Genomic DNA, 17874 nt, shown 5'->3' on the forward strand with positions numbered 1-17874 from the left:
CGGCCGTCCATCAGACACGCCGCGCTCGCGCTCTTCCCACTGCCGTGACACAGCTGCTTCCACACCACACTTTATTTCCCAGCTGTCATCCTTTCGCCTAGTTCAGATCCTCTAATTTTTGACCAGTCTTTCCATGTCCACGTTTCTCTTAACACAAAACACTCGCTAATCCATTTCAAATACTGTAACTATTATGTCCGACAAAAAAGAAACACGGAATCAAAACTGTAAAAATATTTACCCACGCGATTATACTGCACCGCCAAAGAAACTGGTATAGGCATGCGTATTCAAATACAGAGATATGTAAACAGGCCGAATACGGCGCTGCGGTCGGCAACGACTACGTAAGACAAGTGTATGGCACAGTTGTTAGATCGATTACTGCTGCTACAATGGCAGGGTACCAAGATGTGAGTCTGAACGCGGTGTTACAGTCGGCGCACGAGCGATGAGACACAGGAGTCGAGGTAGCGATGAGGTGGGGATTTTCCCGTTCGACCATTTCACCAGTGCACCGTGAATATCAGCAATCCGGTTAAACGTCAAATCGCCGACATTTCATCGGCCGGAAAAAGATCTTGCAAGAGCGGGACCAACGACGACTGAAGAGGATCTTTCAACGTGACAGAAGTGTAACCCTTCCGCAATTGCTGCAGATTTCAATGCTCGGCCATGAAAAACTGTCAGCGTCTGAACCATTCAGCGAAACATCATCGATATGGGCTTTCGGAACCGAAGGCCCACTCGTGTACCCTTGATGACTGCACGACACAAAGCCTTACGACTCGCCCGAGACCGCGAACATCGACATCGGTCTGTTGATGACTGGAAACATGTTGGCTGGTCAGATGAGTCTCGTTTCAAATTGTATCGAGCGGATGGATGTGTGTGGGTATGGAGACAACCTCATGAATCCATGGGCTCTCCATGTCAGCAGGGGACTGTTCAAGCTTGTGAAGGCTCTGTAATCGTGTGGGGCGTGTGTAGTTCCAGTGATTTGGGACGCCTCCAGTGATTTGGGACGTAAGACTCCTGTCTGATCACCTGCAACCATTCATGTCCATTGTGCATTCTGTCTGACGTTGTCAATTCCAGCAAGTTCCGAATTTAAGCACTTCCGATGGCCACCAAACTCCCCAGACATGAATATTATTGAGCATATCTGGAATGTCTTGCAACGTGCTGTTCAGAAGAGATCTGCACGCCCTCGTACTGTCACAGATTTATGAAGAGCCCTACAGAGTTCATGGAGTCAGTTCCCTCCAGCATCACTTCGGACATTAGTCGAGTCCATGCCACGTCGTGTTGCGGCAGTTGTGAGTGCTCGCGGGGGCCCTACACGATATTACGCAGGTATACCAGTTTATCTGGCTCTTCAGTGTATACTGAATGCGCACAGTTGTGAGCTTCTAGCTAAATATTAACAACACAAAAATGCTTTCATAACCAATCAGTTGACACCACATAAACTAAATAATCTTCGAAAGATTTACTATGACAAGAATATTTTGCAAAATGTCAATAACTGGAAAACAAATGAGTCCCCTGCTGGACGATATCACTGGTAGAACAAAATTTAAAGTTCCGACAAGACACTACGGAGCACACTAGTCTTGAACACAAAGTCGGTGCAGAGCACGAGCAATGAAAGAGTTACTGTTGATATCCACAGTCACCGAAACGGTGACAAATTCCAGACGCGCCCAGCTGTTGGAGTGCGGGCCCCGGGATCGCGCAATCTCTGTTGAGCGACGATCGACGGCGGACTGGACGGCAACAGCTGTGACGAAGTTGATCGGCTCCGGACAGGCGATGTTACTGCCTTCGGCTGCCACGGCGCCACCTTAGCTTCTCGCTACACCCAGTACTGCTTCTTCCTGACTGGCTGCCTGCTTGCATCGCGGAAGCACAGCACAGCCTTGATCGGCCCTCGCCGATGCTGGCTGTGCCTGGCGATTCAGATTTTGGCGCGGCAGCCGGAGTCGCCCTTTGATGTCTACTCGCCGACATCTGGCACCTGCTGCGGTTCGGATGGAATCGCAGGCATTTGAATTGTGTAGCCGGCAGACATTTGGCCGCCGGAGCTCCCCAATAGGATCGCCACATCAGTAAACTTTCTCAATTTTCCCTCGGTGTTCAGCAATGTCCTTCTGTCCATCCTGCACGAATTGTAAGGATACGCACTGATAACCTCGTCGTTGCGCGCCCCTAATCCACATACTAACCTATCCACCAACCCACCTACCTAATCATCCGCCCCCCTCACAACAACCAAAAAACAAATACACACACTCACTCACACACACACACACACACAGGACAGAGAGCTGATGAGTCATTTCATAAAATTGTTTATCGCATATATAAGAATACCATCCAGCTTTTCGTAAGTGAATCTATTGGAACAATATACATTCAGCTGCTAAAAGATAGATAATATTTAAATTTACCTGAGCGTTAAGTGTAAGGGAAGTAGCAACTGAGGAAATAGGGCTGCGTATACTACCTTCGGTAAACTGTTAACTTTCATCGCGTTGGCAGTTTAACGAGAGTTGCAAAAGTTCTGATGGTTTCTTCGTATCTTGCGCTTCACATCCAGAATAGGAGCATTCCTAAGTCACTTCTTGCGTCAGTGAGACAATTCTGTGGAGGTTAGACGCTGCCTTAGTATCGCATATCTAATGAAGGCCCAAATATTAACTACGCACTGGGGACACATTTTCTAACTTTCTGCCATAATCTCGTATACATGCCATCCATTGTCCTCTAAAAGGATTATCTAGACTGATCGTTTGCAGTTCCCCTTTCATATTTTCTAGCTTCCCTACCACAGACGTCTGACATTCCAAGCTTCAGCTTGTAGAATGTTACCCTTTCGTTGATTATTATTCAATCTTTTTCTCATTATCACCTCCCTCTTGGCAGTGAGGTGTCAGAGATCCGAGAGGGCCACTTTTCCGGAATCTTTCGCCAGTTTGAGAGATCATCACGATACTTCTCCTGTGAATTCACATTGTGTGTCTTCTGTTGCCCTGTGCCGTTGATCATTGCTACTTCTTCCGCCTTTCGGGGCCTATTTTACTCCCCAAGGGTAAGAGATTGCCTTGAATCTCTCTCGCTTCTCCGTCTTCTTTGACAATGCCGTTGGCAGAACGATGTTTGACTACTTACTCAGAAAGTCTTTGATCTCCATTGCTGATGAGTTTTATTAATAGCTTAAGCAGTGGGTTAGAATCTAGAACGCAGGAAGTTTTTATTACTAGTCCGCTACTCTTAGATCATCGGTCGACGGCTTGAACGTAGACGCTAATTATCCTGTAAAAGCCAAGTTACGAAATTTCGAGTACCAGAACTGTGTGAAGAATCCAGAGATGTTCTTCAACTCCCTACGTATCACTTCCGCAGGGACATTAAAACTGACTGGGCTAATCGCAACGCGGACAGAATCATCTGACCAGCCATTCTTCTCACGCACCTTTACACTACGGGAACGGGAAGGAATCATAACACGTCGCCGCATGCTAAATACCATCCAGCATGCACTTCGCAGTGGACTGCAGACTATGTATATAGACGTACGTGACGATGTGGGTTAAAGCAGCATGTGGTATTACAATGTTCTGAACTTCTGACACCCGACATGGGGATTAGGTTATTGAATCGCCAACGGCAACTGAAGTTCAATTGCTCGCGATTTGTTAAGTCGCTGCCTTCGTATGTGTTGCATGTTCACACAGACAGAATAAATAACACGTAATTATTTAGTTAATATAACAACTTTTCACACATTTTTGCCTACAGCATCTCTAATTTAAGTTTATTTAGGTCTCATGTATTTTCACGCCATCGTGGGGTATTTGTCTTCCATGCCCAGTGTCCGAGCCATGGAATGTTCTGACCTCAGTATAGTGCTACACGTCATTTAGGATTCTCTAATAAGGACACCTATTAACATACAGTTTTGCTGAGGTAGTACTGTAGCTAGATTAAAGTGTGATACACTACGTGAAGGCAGTCTGTGTATGCTCAGTAATATACTAAACATAAAAAGCACATAAACAGATAGTGACGCTCTCTGAAATCAACGACATAAGTTTATTGGAAACAGTACACACACCGCATTCCGTTTTCACGATCTGCTGTAGGCTCTCCGGAGCAGGTTTACAAAGGCAGTAATAAAAGAATAAATAAACTCTACTAGTAGCAAGAGTCAGTGGGATTTTATGACCCAGCTTAAGTGTTCAACAGTTCCTTTCTTGCTGGCGCGCACGCACGCACACGCACACACACACACACACACACACACGCGATGCATAGAGGTACTCACAAGTTGAGTGTTAACCGGTAAAATTTCCAGAGATCTTCAAAAGAGCGAAACAAAATTTTAACCAAATGGTGGTATGCAAAAGAGCCAGTAAGTGGCTTTCCCGCGGATGGAAACGAAACTTCTATTAAAAACAGGCCATGATCATGAAGGCCAAAATTACCACACACTCGGCTTCCATCGTCGCCAGGTAGTAGAGGTTCAAGGACAACCTCACACGAGAGTGTTCACTTTCAAATCTGCATGCTCCAAAGTGGCAGGACATATGCCAGAGATGCTCACATGACTGTGTATGATGGATACATTCGACACAAGGAAAAATATGATAATGAGTGAAGGATACGTGCACGATAGATACGAGAACAAAAAGTGAGGATCATAGAAACCTGTCCAGTGTCAAAGTCACTTATCTCAACTGAGTTCCCAATTAGCTGTCCGCTATTACAATTTCCCACACTCCTGCACTCCGCTCATGTGTTGTCCTTACCGCGTCTCGTGTACGCTACGCCACCAGGTGTGATGGGCAGTGGTCTTAATGTCTGGTTCAGCAGTGTACGCAGTACGTTGCTGCATTCTTCTAGTATTAAACATCGTTATTTTAGAATAACTAAGTCTGTTTAAGAGCACTACTTCCGAAGCCGCAACGAGTGCGAATCCCGTCCGATGTTTCGTGTTCCCTTCGTCTATCTAAATCTGTTGCCTTCTCGATGTTAGAGACAAATTTCTTTTATTGAACTTTTTTTTTTCAAGTATCAGTCTTCCGAAAATATTGTTGTCATCCTATATTCCTTCGAATAACTGCTGAATCATTTCTGCGTATCTAGTACATCTAAAAGTTTCAACCATTTGTTTTGGTATACTTTTCTCTGTATCTGGCTTACTGTTTTCCCGCATTACTGTACCTTCCAATTCCAAGTAGATGTAGTGGTTGAAGACCTACGGAACTGTATCTTCACCCGGTAACGGCTTTCAACAGGCTCTTTATCTCGATTGGAAACACTCCAACTGTGCGGGATACGATTTCAATAATGAAGTCACTACACTAACCACTTTTTTCACGACCAGAAATACGCGCGTAGAGAATTTACGTATGTTTTGAGTGTGATGTGTGATGTTGTGTTGTTCTGGTTCATTGCGCTCACAGTCGCCGTTTTATGTTCTCACTGCAGTCAGAAAAACAAAACTATAAATCTTGAAATTTAAAAGCTAATGCCGTAGAATAGTATGTTTTTCACATGTTCTTACAGTTATTGTATCTGCTTGACAACTAGGAGTTCACACATCTGCTGCACGTTATACTGCTTATTTACAGCAAATTATATCGTAATACAAAGATGATTTGATAGTATTGCTTGGCAAGGGACGAGGACATAATGAGAGGTGGCCTATTTTATCTATGCAAAGTCTACAAACACAACAACGCAGCATACAGTCACTGCTGTATGACCTTATGATTAGCACATTGTTCAGGGTAGACCTACTGAAATTTTTATAACGAATCTTTATTTTTTATTCTCTTGAAGATTCACTATGCCACTGAACCACTCTTGACGTCCTAGGCATGAGCTGTCACTCTGAAAGACAAGGGTATGGACCTTCTGCACGCCATTGAGCTGATTGCGAATTTAAGTCATTTTTGCACTACGGCATTATGTAGGGTCTCTATTTTCAGGCGCTGTAACATTCACATAGAACTCATTTCTGATATGCTTCAAATATTTCATAATGATGTGCGGTCCACAGCTCATGTGTAAGGTTGTTCTGTGGATTAAGGCTTCTGGCGTAATTGCTGGGCCCATTTAACCATTTGCAAGCTTGAATTTCCGTTACTTCGATAATGTTATGATCTTTGGCACACCCTGATTATTATACTCAAATGTCATTAACTTAAGATTCAAATGGAACAGTCGTGAAACAGTATAAATTATAGAGGTAGTACTCTATTATTTTAGGAGTGCGCTGGACTGTAATGGGACCATTGACACACACTGTTGTCAAATGAAATTATACTGATACCTGCACTTGAATGCATTACAATCTTTTATATGAGTATTGCAAATGAGCTCTTGCATAATGAAACTTGTAGTAAGGTTGTGCATCTCATATTTACATAATGTAGTTAAATCCTTATATATAAAACTCTCATGTCACAGTGTTAGTTGCCATACTCCGAATCGGCTCGATCGATTCTGATGAAATTTGACATGTCTATTCGGTAGGTCTGAGAATCGGTCGTAATCTATTTTTATATCCCTAAGTAATAAGGGTGGTCCATACCAAAAATTTTTTCTTATTTTTTGGACAGAACTTTTTATTTTTTATGATGTGGCATTAAAAATACACACAACCCTGAATTTCACCCTTCCACCACCAACCCCTATTTTTTAATAGCGATTTTAGTAACAGTTTTCAACCCCGGTCGATAACTGAGCAATTATCACTTGATCAACGGATCGATCGATTCTGATGAAATTTTACATATATATTCGGTACGTCTGAGATTCGGTCGTAGTCTATTTTTGATAGCCCTAAGTGATATGGGTGGTCCACCCCAAAACATTTTTCTTATTTTTTGGACAGAACTTTTTATTTTTATTTTTTTATGATGTGGTATTAAAAAATACACACAACCATAAATTTCCACCCTTCTACCACCAACCCTTATTTTTTAATTGTGATTTTAGTAATTTTATAATTTTCAACCCCGGTCGATAACTGATCAATTATCACTTGATCAACGGCTCGATCGATTCTGAAGCAACGACTCGAATATTTTTCTTTGAATCGGCGTAACTAGACCGAGAATTTGAACTAGGTAGCACGCGTCATTCACCAAACCGACATTTAGGCCTAGCACAGACGCATCGATTTTTATCGTACGGAAATATATCGTGCGATGAAATTCTTATAGTGGAACAAAGCAGTTCCTATGCTCTCCTTTGTTCCTCTAAAAGAATTTAATCGTACAATATATTTACGTACGATAAGAATCGATGCGTGTGCGCTCGGCCTTATTCATAATTCTAGCGAACAAGTTTCGACACGAAATTGCCGCCATGTTTGTATGCTCATGGACGAGCTGTGTATCGGCTGCAATTGTTAAATCCGCGCGATCTACCGTAGAAACGCTAGAACTAATAGAGGCCAATACTGCCGGACTTCCCCCTAAGCCTTTTCTCACTCCCTACACTGTTTTCGGCCATTATTATTGTTTGTGTCACGAGCTCCCGCCAGCAACGGCTATTGTGTTACACGTATACATTGTGTTACACGTATACGTTATTCTTATAGACTAGAGATAATTTATATGGCAAAACAACGTTTGCCGGGTCAGCTATAACATATAAAGATTTTCAGGGGCCGAACAAAGTTCGCCGGGTATAGCTAGCATTTATTTATTTATTTTTTTTGGTCATCAGTCTAAAAAACATCCTGTCCCTTCTCCTTATCAGTGTTTTCCACATATTCCTTTCCTCTCCGATTCTGCGTAGAACCTCCTCATTCCTTACTTTATCAGTCCACCTAATTTTCAACATTCGTCTATAGCACCACATCTCAAATGCTTCGATTCTCTTCTGTTCCGGTTTTCCCACAGTCCATGTTTCACTACCATACAATGCTGTACTCCAGATGTACATCCTCATAAATTTCTTCCTCAAATTAAGGCCGGTATTTGATATTAGTAGACTTCTCTTGGCCACAAATGCCTTTTTTGCCATAGCGAGTCTGCTTTTGATGTCCTCCTTGCTCCGTCCGTCATTGGTTATTTTACTGCCTAGGTAGCAGAATTCCTTAACTTCATTGACTTCGTGACCATCAATCCTGATGTTAAGTTTCTCGCTGTTCTCATTTCTACTACTTCTCATTACCTTCGTCTTTCTCCGATTTACTCTCAAACCATTCTGTGTACTCATTAGACTGTTCATTCCGTTCAGCAGATCATTTAATTCTTCTTCACTTTCACTCAGGATAGCAATGTCAACAGCGAATCGTATCATTGATATCCTTTCACCTTGTATTTTAATTCCACTCCTGAACCTTTCTTTTATTTCCATCATTGCTTCCTCGATGTACAGATTGAAGAGTAGGGGCGAAAGGCTACAGCCTTGTCTTACGCCCCTCTTAATACGAGCACTTCGTTCTTGATCGTCCACTCTTATTATTCCCTCTTGGTTGTTGTACATATTGTATATGACCCGTCTCTCCCTGTAGCTTACCCCCACTTTTTTCAGAATCTCGAACAGCTTGCACCATTTTATATTGTCGAATGCTTTTTCCAGGTCGACAAATCCTATGAAAGTGTCTTGATTTTTCTTTAGCCTTGCTTCCATTATTAGCCGTAACGTCAGAATTGCCTCTCTCGTCCCTTTACTTTTTCTAAAGCCAAACTGATCGTCACCTAGCGCATTCTCAATTTTCTTTTCCATTCTTCTGTATATTATTCTTGTAAGCAGCTTCGATGCATGAGCTGTTAAGCTGATTGTGCGACAATTCTCGCACTTGTCAGCTCTTGCCGTCTTCGGAATTGTGTGGATGATGCTTTTCCGAAAGTCAGATGGTATATCGCCAGACTCATATATTCTACACACCAACGTGAATAGTCGTTTTGTTGCCACTTCCCCCAATGATTTTAGAAATTCTGATGGAATGTTACCTATCCCTTCTGCCTTATTTGACCGTAAGTCCTCCAAAGCTCTTTTAAATCCCGATTCTAATACTGGATCCCCTATCTCTTCTAAATCGACTCCTGTTTCTTCTTCTGTCACATCAGACAAATCTTCACCCTCATAGAGGCTTTCAATGTATTCTTTCCACCTATCTGCTCTCTCCTCTGCATTTAACAGTGGAATTCCCGTTGCACTCTTAATGTTACCACCGTTGCTTTTAATGTCACCAAAGGTTCTTTTTGACTTTCCTGTATGCTGAATCTGTCCTTCCGACAATCATATCTTTTTCGATGTCTTCACATCTTGTCTTTCTTCTTTATTTATATTCTACGAAAAGATCAAATTGCTATTTTTTCCGGAAATGCAGGCTATTTCAAAAGGATTTATCTGATTACACAAGACCGCAGGGCTGTGTTGAGACCGCTACCGTCGACCGAATGATGGGTCATGGAGAGCGGTAGAGCAAGCCGGTCGGCGCTGGGCGCTAATGATACAACAGTAGCGGAACGAGAACTTTATTACAGTAAAGCTTACCGTCGTGTGTTCTTCTCTGACCCTGCGCGCAGCCCAGAAATGCAGCGCACGGCCTCGGAATATGCTGATACTGTCTCAGCAGTCGTCGGACGCCGTCTCCCTGTGGCGTCCGGGCCATGTCGGGCAGGCGGCTGACGTAGCCCGTACAGCAGGCGTTGCTGCCCAGGATCGAGACTGCGTACTACCGGAGCACTCTCGTGCATATCGAAGTGGTGTACTCGGGTAATCTCCCAGCAGCTCTGCACTGTGTGGCAACGAACATCATAGCCTTTACACCAAGGAAGGCTGGGATTGCCGATGACTGTTTACAAGCAATAGTTGGGGCCAACAGCGGTTGATGTGCTTCCCGAATACTGCTGCAGGTGTATGGAGCACCAAACACCATCAGGTCGACTTATCAAGCCTGAGGCAGGACTCCCGAGGTCGGAAGCAGACAGGTAGCAGACTCGGAGGCCTAAGTCATCTTGGCGAACGGTAGCAGCGCATCACAAGCTTGGCTACGTAGCTGACGAGCTCCAACGCGAAGGATCAGAAACCTGGGTATCTATTACTGCTTCTCTGAGGCAATGACGTTAAAGCCTGATCAGTGTTACCAAATGTAGCCTACTCTTCCGGGCTCATCAGCGGTCTTCACTACCCCTCTATTTCGCAAGAATAACTTTCAGCGTTTCAGCTTGTTGCCTTTCCGCCACATCAGCAGGTTGATAGGTTTTCTTGTGAAACTTTTAGCCGCGCAGGATTAGCCGAGTGGTCTGGGGCGCTGCAGTCGTGGACTGTGCGGCTGGTCCCGGCGGGGGTTCGAATCCTCCCTCGGGCATGGGTGTCTGTGTTTGTCCTTAGAATAATTTACGTTAAGTAGTGTATAAGCTTAGGGACTGATGACCTTAGCAGTTAACTCCCATAAGATTTCACACACATTTGAACATTTTTTTGCAACTTTTACTCTCTCTTGGGAAAAGAAGCTGTGCTGCGAGAACGACGTGTTCTTACACATCCTTGGCGTGCTTTTAACACATGCGTTTAGTATCGTAGTTTTTAGTTATCTTTGACATAATGTGTTCAACATGCCATCCGCTGCCCGCCGTGGCCGAGCGGTTCTAGGCGCTTCAATCTGGAACCACGCAGCTGCTACGGTCGCAGGTTTGAATCCTCCCTCAGGCATGGATGTGTGAGAGGTTAGTTAGGTTTAAGTAGTTCTAAGTCTAGGGGACTGATGACCTCAGATGTTAAATCCCATAGTGCTCAGAGCCATTTGAACCAAGCCATACACCGGAAGCACGATTAACATAAAGAAGATTGTCAAACTCGTCCCATGTCTGTAACTACTGCATTCACTGGTGTTGTTATACTGAGTTACTGGTTACAGGGGAGGCATATAGACAAAGTCTTCCACCATCCCCCTCACAAAATGAGTCTGGCAGCCGACCTTGAATGCCAGAGGCGCATTGTGAGATCAGAAAGAGGCAGAGCACTGTTAAGAAATGCTTGTGCGGTGGTGGTGCTCCATCCAGTTGAAAAATGAGATGTTGGCATGTTCTCAAAATTCTGGACAAAGCCAGGTGAACGAGCGACCGAGCAGAGGAGCTGCAGCGTGGAGACCCTTACTGACGAGAGCTTCTATGCTTAAGCTGCAATTTATCCACAAACCCGTATCTTCAGTCATGTAAAATACGTAACCTTGTGAAATCGCCCTGGCCTTCTAGGGTCCTTTGACTAGGTTTCAGAGCCTCTAGTGGCTGTACAGTTCCTGCGTCTCAGGCCCCATCACGGCTATGTCTGCGTCAGCGTTCGCTTCATGTCGCAGCCGCGGCGCGCCGCAGTATCTAACGAGGGTGTGCGCGGTACGCGTTGCTCGGGGGTCACCGCTCTATTCCTCAGCCTGCTCATCAGCTGCGTTCAACCCTCGCATCCCATAAGCATCATCCGACCCCCCAATAGACCCATCATGTCACATACTCCTTTGAAATGACTTTTTTCTATTATTTTCAGCTCCCAGTGAATATATTGACCTCTTTGGGGGAATGTTGTTTCCTTCACCTAGTCGCAGATTTTACATCTAACGTGACGTGATATAACTCGTCATTCTCTGATGTGCCGTCACCATCTCTTTGCACTGCGCAAGTCACCGAAGTGGCGTCAAATCGAAAGACTTGCACCCGGCGAACGGTCTACCCGACGGGAGGCCCTAGTCACACGACATTTACATTTACATCTCTTTACACCACATACAGATGTTGCGAGAAGAGCCCTCGATGTCTATTGTAGTATTTTTTTACTCATCTCGGATAGTAAGGGCCTATGGAGAACGCGATGGGAGGTACTCTTCTTTCAAATCTCGAAGGACTAATAGTTGTAGGCACCGAGAAGTGTGAGGAATGGGTGATTGACGGGGTGGGGGGTGGGAGAGATGTGGAGGTGACTGCGGACAGGATATGCTGGCCATCATGCGACTCCCATCATCCACTTGTCCTTCGCCCGAGAACACACGTTAATGGAGCCTTAACAGATCACGGCTTTATAGCTCAGCCTTTCATTTGATTAGAACGGAACATCCGTCTGACACGCGGATATGGCTTGCGTTTGTTACGTTAGAGGAGCTCAAAGCGAGCCCCACGGTCCTAGCCAAAAACGAGAGTCTCATTTGCTAATTAGTCGCAGTGCAGTGAAGGTTACGCGCATCATCGTGCCGATTTACCCAACAAAACTTGCTTCCGATCCCGCTCCACACCGCCTCACAGGCGGCTGTTCCAAGTAAAAGCAAGTATTCACCTGTCTTCTGTCTCCTGGACCCGCACTATTGTGCCTCACAGACGGATAATCCAACTTATTCTTTAAGCTCTTTTACTTGACATATTTAGTTACCTGACTACGTTACAGCTTAATTTATATTTCACTTAGTTCCCTTAAGGGAATTTGGAGTGAATAACTTTATTCATAAAATCGCAACTACCACATTGCTTATTATTAAATGTGACGACAGTCTGTGGTTCTCTCTCTTTATAAACTACGATTTTACTAGTTTAAAATATTTTCTGTATACAGGTATCTACTTTACATAGTATTACTTTATTTTGCCTCATTCATGTTTGTTATTATTCCTTGGTTGTTTGCTTGTTTGTAAGCAACCCATTTTACAACACTTTTCATAAATTACATTCCACAACGAAGTCCTAGCATATATTGTTGATTCTTGACACACGTTGTTTTCTTTTTTTAGAGTGCAATGGCTGGAAAAATACATAGAAATGTGTATAACAGAAGCAAACGAATTATGCAGATAAAAGTGAGCGATCTCAGTTCTGATGATAATGTGCCACATACTATAAACACGGAATGTGGTCCTCCACATCCACCATATATTCCAAATTCCTCTTTTATTGACTCTAATCGCTATTTCTGTATAGCTAAAATATTGTCAAGACTGATAAAACTTTGTCTGGGACAGTTGGATTTTCTTTCTGAAATTCAATAAAAATTTAAAATCTTTGAATTTCAACACTTCATTCATTTTAAAATTTCAGATAAATCTTAGCATTCAACAGTGGCTTAATATATGTCAGAAAAAAGCGATATTTGCCCCAGAAGCGGATTTTCCAACTCTCTATCCACCTCGCACACGGATGTACCCCAGGACGACGTTCCTCTCTGAATGTTAAAGCTATACTGAGCGACCATTTTGTCCCTAAATTTTTCGCTGTTGTCATAGATGTTCATCTGTTCATTGACTTCGTTCTAGCAAAGACGCGTTCCCTATAGGATCGTTGGTGCAGAGTCACTATACGAGGGCTGCTTTGAAATGTACTTGCTCATTCGGTAACAGCAATTCTCGCTAAAGCCAAGGTAACAGGTTCGAATCTTGGTGCAGTGCACGGTTATAGTCTGCCATCAAGTTTCAAAGTGCCATGCAGTACATTGTAGAGTGAAAGATTTATTCTGGAAACCATTGCTTAAGTTGTTCCCAAGTCACCACATCTACGCAACTACGCTGCGTTTCACACTTCACTCCCTGGCAAAGGGTCCTTCGAATCGGCTTCAGGCTATTTCTCTACCGTTCCACACTAAAACAGCGCGTGGGAAGAAATGGAGCACGTGAAGCTTGTTGTACGAGCCCTAATTACTCTTAATTTTATTATGCTGATCATTTCTTCCTATGTAGTATCGCGATAGAAAAATATTTTCACGTTCTGAAGAGAAAGTTGTTGATTGAAATTTCGTGGAAATCTCGCCACAACGAAAGACATCTTTGTGTTAATGATTCCCATTCCAACTAGCGTCTCGTATCCGTGTCACTCTCTCCCCCATTTCCCGATAATACAAAACGGGCTGCCCTTGTTTGAACTTTTTCTATGTCTTTGTCAACACTGGTAAGAATCACAAATAGCACAGCAGTTCACTAGAAGAGGACGAACAAGCGTAATGTAGACAGTGTCTTTAGTAGATCTATTGCATCTTCTAAGCGTTCTGCCAATAAAACACAGTCTTTGGTTCGCCTTCCCCATAACATTTTCAATGTGCTCTTTTCAATTTAAGTTGCTCGTAATTGTAATTCCTAAGTACTTATTTTGGCACCATTCGGATATAGTGTCTAAGCCTTTTGCAGTTGGTTCTGATCTTCTCGTGACTTTGCTAGACGGTAAGTAACAGCAGTAATCTGCAAAGTCTAAGAGGGCAGCCACAGATTGTCTCCTAAAACATTTATATATTACGAACAGCAGACGGCCTATAACACTTCCTTGGGGAACGCCAGAAATCACTTCTGTTTTACTCGATGACTTTCCGTTAGTTACTACGTACTGTGATCGTTCTGACAGGAAATCACGGATCCAGTCGTACAACTGAGTCGATACTCAATAGGTACGCAGTTTGATTAGAAGCCTCTTGTGAAGAATAATTCAAATTATGTTGGAAGAAATGAAAATTTTTGAGACTGGGTAGAAGTCACGAAGAGAGTCCGACGAGGTTCAATTTTGGGACCAATTCTATTCCTTGTATCTTTGAATAACCTTCCAGCTGACATTCGTCAGTCAGTCATAGACGACCCCAGCGTTACAATGAATACAATTAGACAGAAAGTAACAGAAAAAAATTGTTAACGATGTTTTTTCAAATAATTCTTAAGTGTTTCTCTGAAAATGAATTCTTCCTAATTTTTGAGAAAACACATTGTACATCGGGATGGTGTGCCCTGCATTCTACCGTATTTTAAATTGGTCTAGCGACCTCTTGACGGTTGAATAATTTTATCACAATTAGACGAAGTATGTTGGGTCATCTACTGGTTATCGCTTGAACTAAATTATGAAATAAACGTGTATCCCTGAATATGTGCCTCTAACGCCACGAAAGTAGTTGGATCATAAATAAGTATTTAGCACACAGCTGAAGCAGTCTTTTTCATCGTGATACACTATATTCAGTTGTGTGGAACAAATAGAATCATACCAACAATTGACGTAGCACGCGAACAGGAGTCAGTGAATAAAGTAGGATGCTACAAATTTTTATGTGTATAAACTTGAATTGGAATAAGCATGATACTGAGCTGCTCAAACACTTAAGGCCAGCTACTTTTGCTCGTCGTATAATTCCTAGTCGTGGAAACAAACAAAGCGACTTGCGTATTTCCACTCAATATTGTGTTATGGAGTAATTTTGTCGGTTAACTCAGCACTTAGAAAGTGTTACTGTAGAAAATGTAGCAGAAAGAATAAGTCATCATGTAGATATCTCCTGAAGGAGCTGGGGAAATCTGACAAGGAATTGTTGAATCCAATTGTTACGGGCAATAGTTGGTGTTTTGGTTACGAAAAGCGGAGTACCACGGTTTTAAGGAGTTGGTCGTAATGTTTTGATTCATCAGTGAATATTTGTAAGACTTCTTTTCTTTTACTATCTCTTGTAAGAATGTGAAACGCTACTCTGCTAAATACTCTGTTTACGAGGGGCGTTTAATAAGTAATGTAACCACATTTTTCTGAAAGCACGTTGGTTTTGTTCAGGTGTCCGATACACCATATTATTCCCCACTCTTTTAGATACAAAACCTTGTTTTTTAACACAATTTACCTTCAATGCAGCGACCTAACGCAACTTTACCGGGAGGGTCCGTGTACCTGCAGAGTACCATTCTACTGCTCAACGTCGGAGCCAAGCTTTTGCTGGATCTGTAACATTCATGTCATCGACGTACTGCTTTCCATGGACTGCATTCTTCATTGGGCGAAATAGCTGGAAGGTGGGAGATCCGTGCTGTACGGTGGATGAAGAAAAACAGTTGCGATGACAAATGAACATCTACCGTGCTCTGGTTTCTGCTAAAAGAAATTTAATGACAGTCCTCTGCTTGGAACGCACCTCCTCACTGACGTCATTTTGAAGGCTACATATAGCACCGCCTCTTATCGGGACTTCAGATACTGTGGAAATTGAAGCGGCAATATTTGACAAGGTCCGACAACAGATCCCGCATTTTTTGAATCGAAATTGATCGAGAAAACAAACTGAAGCGCGAAAGAAACTGGTATAGGCATGCGTATTCAAATACAGGAATATGTAAACAGGCAGAATACGGCAGAGCGGTGGGCGACGCCTATGGAAGACAACAAGTGTCTGGCGCAGTTGTCAGATCGGCTGTTGCAATGGCAGGTTATCAAGATTTAAGTGAGCATGAACGTGGTGTTATGGTCGGCGCACGAGCGATGGGACACAGCATTTCCGGGGTGGCGATAAAGTGCTGATTTTCCCGTACGACAATTTCACGAGTGTACCGTGAATATCAGGAATCCGGTAAAACATCAAATCTCCGACATCGCTGCGGCCGGAAAAATATCGTGGAAGAACGGGACTAACGGCGACTGAAGAGAATCATTCAACGTGACAGAAGCGCAACCCTTCCGCAAAGTGGTGGAGATTTCATTACTGGGTCATGAACAACTGTCAGCGTGGGAACCATTCAACGAAACATCATCGATAAGGGCTTTTGGAGCCAAAGGCCTACTCTTGTACCGTTGCTGACCGCACGACACGACATTTTACGCCTCGCTTGGGCCCATCAAGCCCGACATTGGACTGTTGACGACTGGAAACAAATTGCCTGTTCGGACGAGAATCCTGCCTCTGGCATGGATGTCTGTGATGTCCTTAGGTTAGTTAGGTTTAAGTAGTTCTAAGTTCTAGGGGACTGATGACCTCAGATGTTAAGTCCCATAGTGCTCAGAGGCATTTGAACGATTTTTTTTTTTATTTTTGTTCGGACGAGCCCCGTTTCAAATTGTATGGAGCGAATGGACGTGTGTGGCTATGCAGACAATCTCGCGAATCCATGGACCCTGCATGACTGCAGGGGACTGTCCAAGTTGTTGGTGGGTCTGCAGTGGTGTGGGGCGTGTGCAGTTGGAGTGATATGCGACCCTTGATACGTCTAGATACGACTCTGACAAGTGACTCGTACGTAAGCGTCCTGTCTGATGATGTACATCCATTCATGTCCATTGTGCACTCCTACGGACTGTGCGGATGGTCCCGGCGGAGGTTCGAGTCCTCCCTCGGGCATGGGTGTGTGTGTTTGTCCTTGGGATAATTTAGGTTAAGTGGTGTGTAAGGTTAGGGACTGATGACCTTAGCAGTTAAGTCCCATAAGATTTCACACACATTTGAACGTTTTTTTTTTTTTTGAACTCTGACGGACGTGGGCGATACTAGCAGGACAATGCGACAAGCCACACATCCAGAAGTGCTACAGAGTGGCTCCAGGAACACTCTTCTGAGTTTAAACACTCCCGCTGATCACAAAACTCCCCGGACATGAACGTTACTGAGCATATCTGGGATGCCTTGCAGCGTGCTATTCAGAAGACATTTACATCCCTTGGAACTCTTTCGGATTTACTGACAGCCTTGCAGGGTTCCTGGTGTCGATTCTCTTCAGACATTAGTCGAGTCCGTACCACGTTGTGCTGAGGCACTTCTGCGTGCTCGTGGGGGCCCTACACGATATTAGGCAGGTGTACCAGTTTCTTTGGCTCTTCATTGTTAGTGTTGAATTACTTACTGAACGCCCCTCGTATAGATTATCGGAGGGATAGTGCATAGAGTAAATATCTCTGGAGTGAGCATTCACATGCGCAGAACAGATATTGTGTTGTCAACATACATTGCCGGCCTGGTCACGTGATCTCGGGACGTCGTGTGTGTGTCCGTATAGCGCCCTATGGGTTATTACAAATGATTGAAGCGATTTCACAGCTCTACAATAACTTTATTATTTGACATATTTTCACAATGCTTTGCACACACATATAAAAACTCAAAAAGTTTTTTTAGGCATTCACAAATGTTCGATATGTG

General features: G+C 43.6%; 1 protein-coding gene across 1 annotated transcript in view; it reads left to right on the forward strand.

The window, feature by feature from the left end:
- Nucleotides 1-11300: 11300 nt before the first annotated feature.
- The window catches only part of LOC124775467 (calpain-1 catalytic subunit-like), a 152878-nt gene continuing 146304 nt past the window's right edge, over nt 11301-17874 (forward strand). The window contains exon 1 of the mRNA XM_047250299.1: nt 11301-11369. Coding sequence (XP_047106255.1) covers nt 11301-11369 — 69 coding nt within the window. The remainder of the gene's footprint in view (nt 11370-17874) is intronic.

Source organism: Schistocerca piceifrons, chromosome 2 (genome assembly GCF_021461385.2).
Source record: "Schistocerca piceifrons isolate TAMUIC-IGC-003096 chromosome 2, iqSchPice1.1, whole genome shotgun sequence".
Taxonomy (NCBI): Eukaryota; Metazoa; Arthropoda; class Insecta; order Orthoptera; family Acrididae; genus Schistocerca; species Schistocerca piceifrons.